This window comes from Colobus angolensis, unplaced genomic scaffold, assembly GCF_000951035.1.
Source record: "Colobus angolensis palliatus isolate OR3802 unplaced genomic scaffold, Cang.pa_1.0 Scaffold68, whole genome shotgun sequence".
Classification (NCBI taxonomy): domain Eukaryota; kingdom Metazoa; phylum Chordata; class Mammalia; order Primates; family Cercopithecidae; genus Colobus; species Colobus angolensis.
Genome location: NW_012120487.1, coordinates 2,581,179 through 2,593,757, shown reverse-complemented (window position 1 = coordinate 2,593,757; position 12,579 = coordinate 2,581,179). Strand labels below are relative to the sequence as shown.

The 12,579-nt window shown below is 32.9% G+C and overlaps 1 protein-coding gene across 2 annotated transcripts in view; it reads left to right on the top strand.

Annotated features, from left to right (window-relative positions):
- AGBL4 (ATP/GTP binding protein-like 4) overlaps window positions 1-12,579 on the top strand; it is a 1,493,990-nt gene that overhangs the window by 322,388 nt on the left and 1,159,023 nt on the right. The window contains exon 3 of one of the 2 annotated variants that reach the window (XM_011926237.1): window positions 11,681-11,805. In XM_011926237.1, the coding sequence (XP_011781627.1) occupies window positions 11,681-11,805 (125 nt within the window). Of the gene's footprint in view, window positions 1-11,680; window positions 11,842-12,579 lie in introns of both variants that reach the window. The other variant, XM_011926236.1, reaches the window with a different exon arrangement.

The window sequence follows — 12,579 nt, the reverse complement described above, 5'->3', positions numbered from 1 at the left end:
TTAGAGAAGAACATAAATGACCCGATGGAGCTGAAAAACACAGGACGAGAACTGTGTGAATCATACACAAGTATCAATGGCCAAATCGATCAAGCAGAAGAAAGTGTATCAGATATTGAAGCTCAACTTAATGAAATAAAATGTGAAGGCAAGATTAGAGAAAAAAAGAATGAAAAGAAATGAAAGCCTCTAAGAAGTGTAGGACTGTGTGAAACGACCAAATTTATATTTGATTGGTGTACCTGAAAATGAGGGTGAGAATGGAACCAAGTTGGAAAACACCCTGCAGGATATTATCCAGGAGAACTTCCCCAACCTAGTGAGGCAGGTCAACATTCAAATTCTGGAAATACAGAGAACACCACAAAGATACTCCTCAAGAAGAGCAACTCCAAGACACATAATCATCAGATTCACCAAGGTTGAAATGAAGGAAAAAATGTAAAGGGCAGCCAGAAAGAAAGGTTTGATTACCTACAAAAGGAAGCCCATCAGACTAACAGGGAATGTCTCTGCAGAAACCCTACAAGCCAGAAGATAATGGGGGCAAATACTCAACATTCTTAAAGAAAAGAATTTTCAACCCAGAATTTCATATCAGCCAAACTAAGCTTATAAGGGAAGGAGAAATAAAATCCTTTATAGACAATCAAATGCTGAGGGATTTTGTCACCACCAGGCCTGCCTTACAAGAGCTCCTGAAGGAAGCACTAAATAGGGGAAGGGAAAATCAGTACTTGCTACTGCAAAACCTTACCAAAATGTAGAGACCGTGGACACTATGAAGAAACTGCATCCCACCAGTAGCCAAAATAACCAGCTAGCATCATAATGACAATATCAAAATCACATATAACAATACTAGCCTCAAATGTAAATGGGCTAAATGCCCCAGTTAAAGGACACAGACTGGCAAATTAGATAAAGTGTCAAGATCCATCTTTTTGCTGTATTCATGAGACTCATCTCATGTGCAAAGACACACGTAGGCTCAAAATAAAGGGATGGAGGAATATGTACCAACCAAATGAAAAGAAAAAAAAAAAGCAAGGGTTGCAATCCTAGTCTCTGATAAAACAGACTTTTAGCCAACAAAGATAAAACAAAAGACAAAGAGACAAAGAAGTGCATTACATAATGGTAAAGGGATCAACACAATAAGGGAGCTAACTATCCTAAATATATATGCATCCAATACAGGAGCATCCAATTCTTAAAGCAAGTTCTTAGAGATCTACAAAGAGACAGACTCCCACACAATAATAGTGGGGGACTTTAACAACCCACTGTCAATATTAGACAGATCAACGAGACAGAAAATTAACAAGGATATTCAAGACTTGAACTCAACTGTGGACCAAGCAGACCTAATAGACATGTACAGAACTCTCTACCCCAAATCAACAGAATATACTTCCTTCTCAGCATGACATAACAGTTATTCTAGAATTGCCCACATAAGTGGAAGTAAAACACTCATTGGCAAATGCAAAAGAACAGAAATCATAAGAAACAGTCTCTCAGACCACAGTGCAATGAAATTAGAGTTCAGAATTAAGAAACTCACTCAAAACCACACAACTATATGTGAGCTGAACAACCTGCTCCTGAATGACTACAGGTAAATAAAATTAAGGCAGAAATAAAGAAGTTCTTTGAAACCAATGAGAACAAAGAGACAACGTACCAGAATCTCTGGGACATAGCTAAAGCAGTGTTTAGAGGGAAATTTATAGCCCTAAATTCCCTCATGAGAAAGCAGGAAAGATCTAAATCGACACCCTAGCATCACAATTAAAAGAACTAGAGAAGCAAGAGGAAACAAATTCAAAAGCTAGCAGAAGACAAGAAATAACTAAGATCAGAGCAGAACTGAAGGAGATAGAGACCCAAAAAACCCTTCAAAAAAATCAATGAATGTAGGAGCTGGTTTTTTGAAAAGATTAACAAAATAGATACACCGCTGGCCAGACTAATGAAGAAAAGAGAGAATAATCAAATAAACACAATAAAAAATGATAAAGAGGATATCACTACTGATCCCACAGAAATACAAACTACCATCAGAGAATACTTTAAACACTTCTATGCAAATAAACTAGAAAATCTAGATGAAATGGATGAATTCCTGGACACAATCACCCTCCCAAGACTAAACCAGGAAGAAGTCAAATCCCTGAATTAGACCAATAAAATGTTCTGAAGTTGAGGAAGTAATTAAGAGCCTACCAACCAAAAAAAGCCCAGGACTAGACAGATTCACAGCCGACTTCCACCAGAAGTACAGAGAGGAGCTGGTACCATTCCTTCTAAAACGATTTCAAATATTAGAAAAAGAGGGACTCCTCTGTAATTCATTTTATGAGGCCAGCCTCATTCTGATACCAAAACCTGGCAGACACAACAAAAAAAGAAAATTTCAGGCCAATATCCTTGATTAACATCGATGGGAAAATCCTCAATAAAATACTGGCAGACCGAATCCAGCAACACACTGAAAAGCTTATCTGCCACGATGAAGTTGACTTCATCCCTGGGATACAAGGCTGGTTCAACATACGCCAATCAATGAATGTAATCCATCACATAAACAGAACCAATGGCAAAAACCGCATGATTATATCAACAGATGCAGAAAAGGCCTTAGATAAAATTCAACACCCTTTCATGCTAAAAGACACTCAATAAACTAGGTATTGATGGAATGTATCTCAAAGTAATAAGAGCAATTTTTGACAAACCCACAGCCAATATCGTACTGAATGGGCAAAAGCTGGAAACATTATCTTTGAAAACTGGCACAATACAAGGATGCCCTCTCTCACCACTCTTATTCAACATAGTATTGAAAGTTCTGGCTAGGGCTATCAGGCAAGAGAAAGAAATAAAGGGTATTCAAATAGGAGGAGAGGAAGTCAAATTGTCTCTGTCTGCAGGTGACATGGCTGTATATTTAGAAAACCTCTTTGTCTCAGCTCAAAATATTCTTAAGCTGAAAAGTAACTTCAGCAAAGTCACAGGATATAAAATCAATGTGCAAAACTCACAAGCATATCTATACACCAATAATAGACAAACAGGCAAATCATGAGTTAACTTCCATTCACAATTGTTACAAAGAGAACAAAGTACCTAGGAATACAACTTACAAGGGATGTGAAGGACCTTTTTAAGTAGAACTACAAACTGCTGCTCAAGGAAGTAAGAGAGGACACAAACAAGTGGGAAAACATTCCATGCTCATGGATAGGAAGAATCAATATTGTGAAAATGAACATACTGCCCAAAGTAATTTATAGATTCAATGCTATTCCCATCAAGTTACCATTGACATTCTTCACAGAATTAGAAAACTGCTTTAAATTTCATATGAAACCAAAAAAGATCCCATATATTCAAGACAATCCTAAGCAAAAGAACAAAGCTGGAGGCATCACAGTACCTGACCTCGAATTATACTACAATGCCAGAGTAATCCCAACAGCATGGTACTGGTACCAACACAGATATATAGACCAATGGAACAGAACAGAGGCCTCAGAAATAACACCACACGTCTACAACCATCTGATCTTTGACAAACCTGACAAAAACAAGCAATGGGGAAAGGATTCCCTATTTAACAAATGGTGCTGGGAAAACTGGCTAGCCATATGCAGAAAACTGAAACTGTACCCCCTTTTTACACCTTACACAAAAATTAACTCAAGATGGATTAAAAATTTAAAGATAAGACCTAGAACAATAAAAAACCTAGAAGAAAAGCTAGGCAGTATCATTCTTTTATATTTTCTTCTACGCATGTTATAATTTTGAGTTTTACATTTGGGTCTATGATCCATTTTGAGGTAATTTTTGTATAAGATTTTCAGTAAGGGTTAATTATTTATATTGAACATTACTCATTAAAATACTTACTTCTTTATTAAATTGCCTTGTCATCTTTGTTAAAGTAAATTGCTCATAAATATGTGGGCCTATTTCTGGACTCTCCATTCTGTTTCATACCTGTATAGGTCTATCATTTTGAAATACCAAACTGTCTTGATTACTAAATTTATAACAGTTTTCACTAAAATTGCTTTTATGATATTATATTACATTTTCACATATAATGTAAAATGAGATAATCAATTTCTACAAAAAGGCTTCCAGAATTTCATTGTGGTTCCTCTGAGTCTATATACATACATTGGGGAGAAATACCATTTTAAGGTATTCTTCAAATTCTCTCAATAATATTTTGTAGTTTTTAGTGCAGAAGACTTGGATATCTGGTTAGATTTATTTCTAGGTATCTTGTGGTTTTTTTGTTTCAACCATGAATGAGATCCTTAAAATTTTATTTTTAATTTTTTTGCTGGTAGTGCCATTGCTTGTTGCTACTGCAATTATTTTCATATATTCACTTTGTATCTGTGACTTTGCTAAATTTATTTATTGGCTCAAGTAGTTATGTTGTCGATTTTCTATTCTTTATATGGAAAAATCTATGTAACTAACGCTATCATCTTTAAGTACGGAAAGTTCTAGTATTATTTCCTCCTTCCTAATCTTTATGTCTTTTATTTCTTTTTCTTGCTCTATTGCTATAGCTTGCATCTTTATAATAATGTTGAATAGGACACCCTACATGCTTGATCTTGATCTTGGATAAATAAATATTATACCATTAAGTATGATATTAGTGCTACATTTTTGTTTTCAATTCATGCCCTTTGTCAATATCAGGAAGTTTGCTAGCAGTTGAAGTTTGATGGAAGTTTTTTTTTTTTTTTTTTTTAAACCATGAATGCGTGTGGAATTTGTCAAATGTTTTTTCAGCATCTACCGAAATAATCTTAAGGTTATTCTCCTTTATTTTGTCCATATGGTGAATTGTGTTGTTTGCTTTTTAAGTGTTAAAAGAACCTTGCCTTCTTGGATTAAATCTATTGGCATTCCTTTTGTTAACTTATACTAAGTATTATTTTGATGCCATTGTAAATGGAATTGTTTATTTTATTTTCAGAATGTTCATTGCTGGCATATAGAGATACAGTTGATTTTGTATATGGATTGCATTCTGAAACTTTACTGAAATTGTTTTTTTAGCTCAAATAGTTTTTTTTGTATGTGGATTCCTTAGGTTTTTCTGTATAAAAATTATGTCATCTGCAAATAAAAATAATTTTATTTCTTCCTTTTCAATATGAATGCCTTTTTTTTCTGGCATATTTATCCTTCCTGGAATCTCCACTACAATTTTGAATAGAAATGGCAAAAGCAAATATGCTTATCTTCTCCCTGATCTTAGAGGGAAAATGTTCAGTCTTTCACCATTAAGTGGGCTTGTTAGCTGTGTGTTTTTTCAAAGATACTATGAGTTTGAGGAATGTCCCTTGTATTCATTTGTCTTGAGTATTCTTATCATGAAATGTGTAAGATTTTGTCAGATGTTTTTTCTGCATCTATTAGACGATCCATGTGTTTTTGGCCTTTATTTTAATAATGTGTTGTATTGCATTAGTTGATTTTCGTGTGTTGCACCAACTTTGAATTTCTGGGATAAATCTCACCTGTCATGGTGTATAATCATTTTTTATGTTGCTAGATTCATTTGTTAGTATTTCTTTACAAATTTTTGAGTTTATATTTAAAGGGATGTTGTTCTGTATTTTTTATTGTTATTGTTTTTGTCATCATGATGTCTCCATCTGATTTTAGGATCCAGGTAATCCTGGTTTCATAGAATGAGTTTGGAAATGTTATCTTTTCTTCATTTTTTTTTTTTGTAAGAGTTTGTTAAGAATTGGTGTTATTTTATTTTATTTTTTTGAGACGGAGCCTTGCTCTGTCACCAGGCTGGAGTGCAGTGGCGCGATCTTGGCTCACTGCAATCTCTGCCTCCCAAGATGAAGTGATTCTCCTGCCTCAGCCTCCCAAGTAGCTGGGACTACAGGCATGCACCACCACGCCCAGCTAATTTTTGTATTATTAGTAGAGACAGGGTTTCACTCTGTTGGCCAGGATGGTCTCGATCTCTTGACTTTGTGATCTGCCTGCCTTGGCCTCCCAAAGTGCTGGGATTATAGGCTTGAGCCACCATGCCCAGCCAAGAATTGGTGTTAATTTTTTAACAAGTTTTAATTTTACAGAATTTACTCGTGAGAACATCTGGACATAGAATTTTCCTGGTGGGAAGTTTTTTGATTATTAATTTAATACTACTTGTTTTAGATCTATTCAGGTATCCATATTTATTTTTAGTCAACTTTGGTTGTTGTCTTTCTAGACAATGTACTTTAAATATCTATCTGTCTGTCTATCTATCTATCTATCTATCTATCTATCTATCTATCTATCTATCTATATTTTTTAATGTTTTTATATGTTCTTGGCGGAATTACCCTTTTTCATCATGAAATACCCTTATTCATTTCTAGTAATGTTACTTGATTTATAGTCTATGTTGTCTGATATAAGTATAGTTACATTTGCTTTCTTACTGATAGTGCTTTTCTATTAAAACAACAAGTGTCATTTCATTTAGGTTATTTAATTTTTTGACATACAGTTGGTTATAGTATATCCTCTGTTTAATTTCTGATTTTACAAATTAGAGTCCTCTCTCTTTTGTGTTAGACAATCAATTTAAAGTTGTCAATTTTGTTGATCCCTTCAACGGACGAATTTTGTGTTTATTGGCTTTTACTAATGTTTTCTATTCTCTATGTCATTTATTTCTACTCTTGTTTTTATTATTATCTTTATTCTGCTTTCTTTGGGTTTATTTTGCTCTTTTTCCTTTTCCCCCAAGTATTATTTTTCTTTAAATCACTTTTTTGAGGTATGATTGACATACAAAAAGCTGCACATATTTGTTGTATACAACTTGATGAGTTTGGAGATAACTATACATCTGTGAAACCATTACCATAGACTCATCCATAAATATATCCATCACCTCCAAAAGTTTCATTCTGCTTTCTTTATATATTATTACTATTATGTGATAAAAATACTTAACATAAGATCTACTATCTTAGCAAATCTTTTTTTTTTTTTTTTGAGACAGAGTCTCACTCTGTTACCCAGGCTGGAGTGCAGTGGCGCCATCTTGGCTTACTACATCCGCACCTCCTAGGTTCAAGAGACTCTCCTGCCTAAGCCTCCCAAGTACCTGGGATTACAGGCACCCACCATGAATGCTTATTAAACCAATATTTATCTGGGGGTATTAGAGCTAAAACCACCTATTTTACCATCCTGATGAATTCAATCTCTTTTTATTATTTTGGTATTAATAATATGTGGTTTATTTCTTCTTAGTGAGCTTTGCTAGAGTTTTTTAATGTTAAAAGTCTATTTCAAAGCATCAAACTTTCACATTTAAAATTTTTAGGGTACATTCAGAGAATTTTTTTTTAACATTTTCTGTTCTTTTTGTTTGCCTCTGCTTTTTGTTTTGAAAATACTGTTCTTTTTTACCTTTTTAAAATAGAAGCATAGATCATTGATCTTTAGCTACATGTATAAATCACTGAAAAATTATTCATCTGTAACTATATATGTATATGTATGCACATGTATGGTTATAAATTTACATCTTAGAGTGGATTTAGCTATATTTTACACATTTTGATTCTCACATATTGAACACAATTCAGTTTAAAATATTATCACTGGAATGAGAGAACACGTACAGTATGATATCACTCCTTTGAAATTAGTTGGGACTTGCTTTATGGACCAACATATGATCAGTTTTGAGAAGAACATCATGTACATTTGAAAAGAATGTATATTATTTAGTTGTATAAATGCGATGTGTTTCATAATTAAAACTAGGTATTTTTTAAATCATGTTTTCAAATTATCTCAATCCTTTGCTGAATATTTCTTTTGGTATTTTTTACAGTAAGGAGTATTGGTGTGTTAAATTTCTCATTTTGATTCTAGATTAATCTATGTTTTAATTTTGTCAAATTTTACTTACATACTTTAAAGATCTATCTGTCTATCTATCTATCTATCTATCTATCTATCTATCTATCTATCTATCTATCTATCTATATGTTCTTGGTGGAATTACCCTTTCTCATCATGAAATACCCCTATTCATTTCTAATAATGTTACTTGATTTATAGTCTATGTTATCTGATATAAATATAGTTGTATTTGCTTTCTTATTGATAGTGCTTTTCTGTTAAAACGTTTTGTCATTTTATTTTCAATCTTTTTGTTCTCCTAAAAGTAAAGCTTGTGTTTATAAGCAAAATATGGTTGGTATTATATCCAAAATAAAATTTTGTCTTTTATTTAAAACATTATTTTATTTTATATGTGTATATATATGATGTAGAACATTATGTAGATATACATAATGCAATGACTACCAAAGTCAAGCAGATTATCATATTCAATATCTCATATAGTTAACTTTTTTTGGTATATGTATGCACAGTAAAAGCAACTAAAATCTACTTTCTTAGCACATTTCCAGTATATTATATAATATTATTAACTATAATCCTCATGCTGTACATGATCTCTAGGTTTAGTCATCATACATAACTGTGATTTTCTACTCTTTGACCTACATATCTCATTTTGTCCACCACCATCTGCCCCTGGTAACCACCATTCTATTTTCTGGTTTTGTGTGTTTGGCTTTTTTTTCTTGTAGATTCTACATATAAGTGAAGTCATGCAATATTTTTCTTTTTGCATCTGGCTTATTTAACTTAGCATAATGTACTCCAGGTTCATCCATTTTGTCTTATTTTTAATTTTAATCAGTTTACATATAACACATTTAGTGATACAGTTGGGTATAAAATCTACAGCTTATGTTTTGTGTTATATTTGTCCTACCTATATGTTTTAGATTGTGTTTGTTTTCTTTCCTTGTGTTTCATTTAATGAAAGAGAACTAGATGATATGGAGGCATTATTAACTTATTTTGAAATAGTTATTTCCAGAAGGCCATAAACTGGCACTTAATTGCATATAAGGGAAGTATTATTTATGTACACACACACACACATACAGAGAATGCTCATCACAAGAATGATGAAGAAGGTCAACAGAATAGTTACAGAAGGCCAAAGACCAGAAGTTCACTATTCTTTGAGACTATAAGCTTAATGAGCACAAAGAAAGTATATGTTTGATACTATCTAGTCTCTTTTATAACACAAAACATAGTGCCTTTTGAATGAATTACTGATTAAATGGCTTAATAAATGAATTGGTTGTAGCTATGGTAGATTCTGAGAGAAAAACATAATGAAATCAGAAGTCTTTAATTTAAGGTCTCACCCTGGGGTGCTTTAAAACATGAACTTAAGCAAGAACTAAACATTTCTGGGTTTCAATTTACCTATCACTGGGTCATGGTGAGGATTTAATAATATAAAAGATGTCATCATTTTGAAACTATAAATTTCTAGACACATATGGTACATTATTATTAGACACTATATGCAGCAGTAATTTTAAGATGTTATTGTTTATCAGAACCCATTTATACTGTTTTAGTATTAAGAACAAAATGTAAATCTGCATTCCTTTGAATATTGAAGTGAATATTAATATTTAATTTTTAGCTCATGAACTTTTAGAGGGAAAAAAGTACCTTTTCAACTTCTTGTTATTTTAAGAATAGTAATTTTATTAAGCCTTATCACTTATAATGTGCTTTCAATTTATATTATTTGTTTATTATTCCTACCAGCTCTGTTAGGTAGAGAGCTATATTGTCTAGTGGTTAGAGCCAAGTTGCTTGAATTCAAATCCTAAATGTGACTTTTACTTGTTTACTTGCTATATAACTTTGGGTAAGTTTTCTGTACCTTGGTTTTCTCACATGTAAAATGGGGATAGTAATGGTCCCTACCTCATAGGAGTTGTTGTGAGGATCAAATATGTTAGTTCGTTTAACATTTACCACAGTATGTGGCATGTAGAAATGCTCAGAAAACTTTAATTTTCTATCAAAACTTAATATTCATATAAATTATATATGTTAATTTCAAGTAGTGTTCATAGTAATTGGCATAGAAATAAATTTTCATATTTCTATTAATATGATTCTAACTTTATATTTGAGGAAACAGATGTTGGAAGAGGTTAAGTGAATTTTCTGTAAAGTTGCTTAGTTAGTTCCAGAACTAAAACTAAACTAGCTCTTCTGACTCCAAATTCAGTACCATTGTGTAACAAATATCTTGCTTCTCTAACATAAGGCTTAGTAAACATTTTTTATTATAGTGGTTGAAAGAAACAATTTAATTCAGAAACTTTACCTAACATAAGGCTTAGTAAACATTTTTTTATACTAGTTGAAAGAAACAATTTAATTCAGAAATCTTGAGAATTCTGAATATAATGGAAACTAGAAAAATTAACATTGAAGTCTTTGGTCACTATGTTTGTACTTTCATATCAATGCAAAATTTTAAATATATGTATACTTAACTAGAGGTGACTGTCCTCCAGTCTGACTTCTCAGGCCTCATTTTAATGAGAACAGATATAAGCAACCTAAGGCTAATTAATACAGTTTGGGATGAAATGCATCTTGTCATTGTCACTGTCTGATCAGTCTTATAATCAGGCAGCCAAATAATGTTACAGCAGAAAATACCTTAGAGGTTATGTAAATTGATATTCTCATTTTTCAGATGACGCTCAGAGAGTAAATATCTTGCCCATTGCTTGTCAGATAGTATGTCAATTGGACTAAAATCCAGGATTCCTGGGCGAATACTTTGTCTATTATAGCATAATTAGTGCTCAGAAAAACAGGTGACATGCCAACAGAACTAGTGAAAGAAGTAATTCAAAACTTTGGTGTTGTATAAGGTTAAAGTTTATTTTTGAGTGTTCTTTTGGAGGTACACACACTAGAGCTCATTTTAAAGCAGTATATTGCTGTGTTCTTCGAGAGCAATACAATACTAACTTTCCACTCAATTGCTTTGTTGCTGTCTGTAGTCATCTTCACTCTTCTCTAGCTGTCGATCATCTGGTTTGCGAATTCACCAGACTCTGCTTTACTTAATCCCATTCTGTTATTAACATTTTTGGTAATTCACTGCTCATTAGACTATCAGTGAGAAAAAGGAGAGACAATATGGAAAATGGAGATAACACCTAAGTTTACACATTTTCTACATAACTGTTAGTTCTGTTGATGGAGAAAATGGAAATTAAGTTTCATGATTGTGTTATTCTTATGTAGCAATTGCTTCTGATTTTTGTTTAAAACCTTACTCTATATATTTTTTAACATATTTTTAACATATATACTATAAAGCTTAATACAAAATACGTAAGGTATTATCATCCTCACTTTAAGTAAGAAACCGAAGTTTGCGATTCTTCTCTTGGTTTATAGGGACTTACCACAGGCTTTATATAATATTCTGGTCTGTAAAAGACACCTGTAGCACAAAAGGATCTGGGTTAGAAGGGCCAGACAGAGAAGCTTGCACCACAGCCTGGCCTAGCTGAAAGCTTTTCTTACTCTGGGCTGCATTCAGACTTGGCAGCCCTATGGATTGTGAACACTGAACCTTCAAGTACTGAATGTTGACAAATGCCACTATCAGAGAGCCTAATATTTAAATGTGTGTACCATTGAGTTGCATGAACTTCTATTAAAACACAGTTCTCTTAATTTTTATTACCAGGTAACCTGGGCCGGGTGGACCAGGTCTCTGAGTTTGAGTATGATCTGTTCATTAGGCCGGACACCTGTAATCCACGATTCCGAGTCTGGTTCAACTTTACTGTTGAAAATGTGAAAGAATCACAGGTGAGGGAAATAGTGGATACCTTCAGAGTGGTTTTGGTAAGAATACTATGCTTTTGTCTTCTTTTAGGAATATCAAAATGATGACTGTATTAAGAATACATTCTTGTTTATCCACAGCAGTGATACAGTTTTGGTTCAAGAGATACAGAGAAATAGGTACAATATGCTGACTTTTGTTGTATGATGGTTATTAAATAATACAAATATTTCATCTGAGAATAAAAGTGTTCCTACTGATTGAAGCATTAGCATGATATATTAGGATTCCTTGAGGGACACTATATGGAAACACTGGAAGAGACTTGCTGATATGTTTACAAAGGGTATTGTTCTCTATTTTCTCTTCTTTATAAAGATCTGTGAGAAACATTTCTCACAAGTCTCAGTTTCAGAAGAAAAGCTTTTCTTCCATACAACAGGGTGTTTACATCTTTAAAACAATATGATTCTTGTAACTGATCCTATTTTCTCTTTGCTTTGGCTGCTGGGAAACTTGGAACCATATTTACAGCCCTCTCTAGTGATTCTGGAAAATATTTTTGCTTGTGCTTCTGTGTACTGACTTTCCTTTTACAGGTTGAGTATACCTTATCTTAAATGCGTGGGACCAGAAGTATTTCAGTATTTTTTTCAGATTTTGAAATATTTGCATATATAATACACACTGAGATATCTTGGGGAGGGTACCCAAGTCTGCACATGAAATTCATTGATATTTCATATACATCTTTTTTTTTTTTGTAATGCACAAAAAATTAGTTTTCTTTTTTTTTT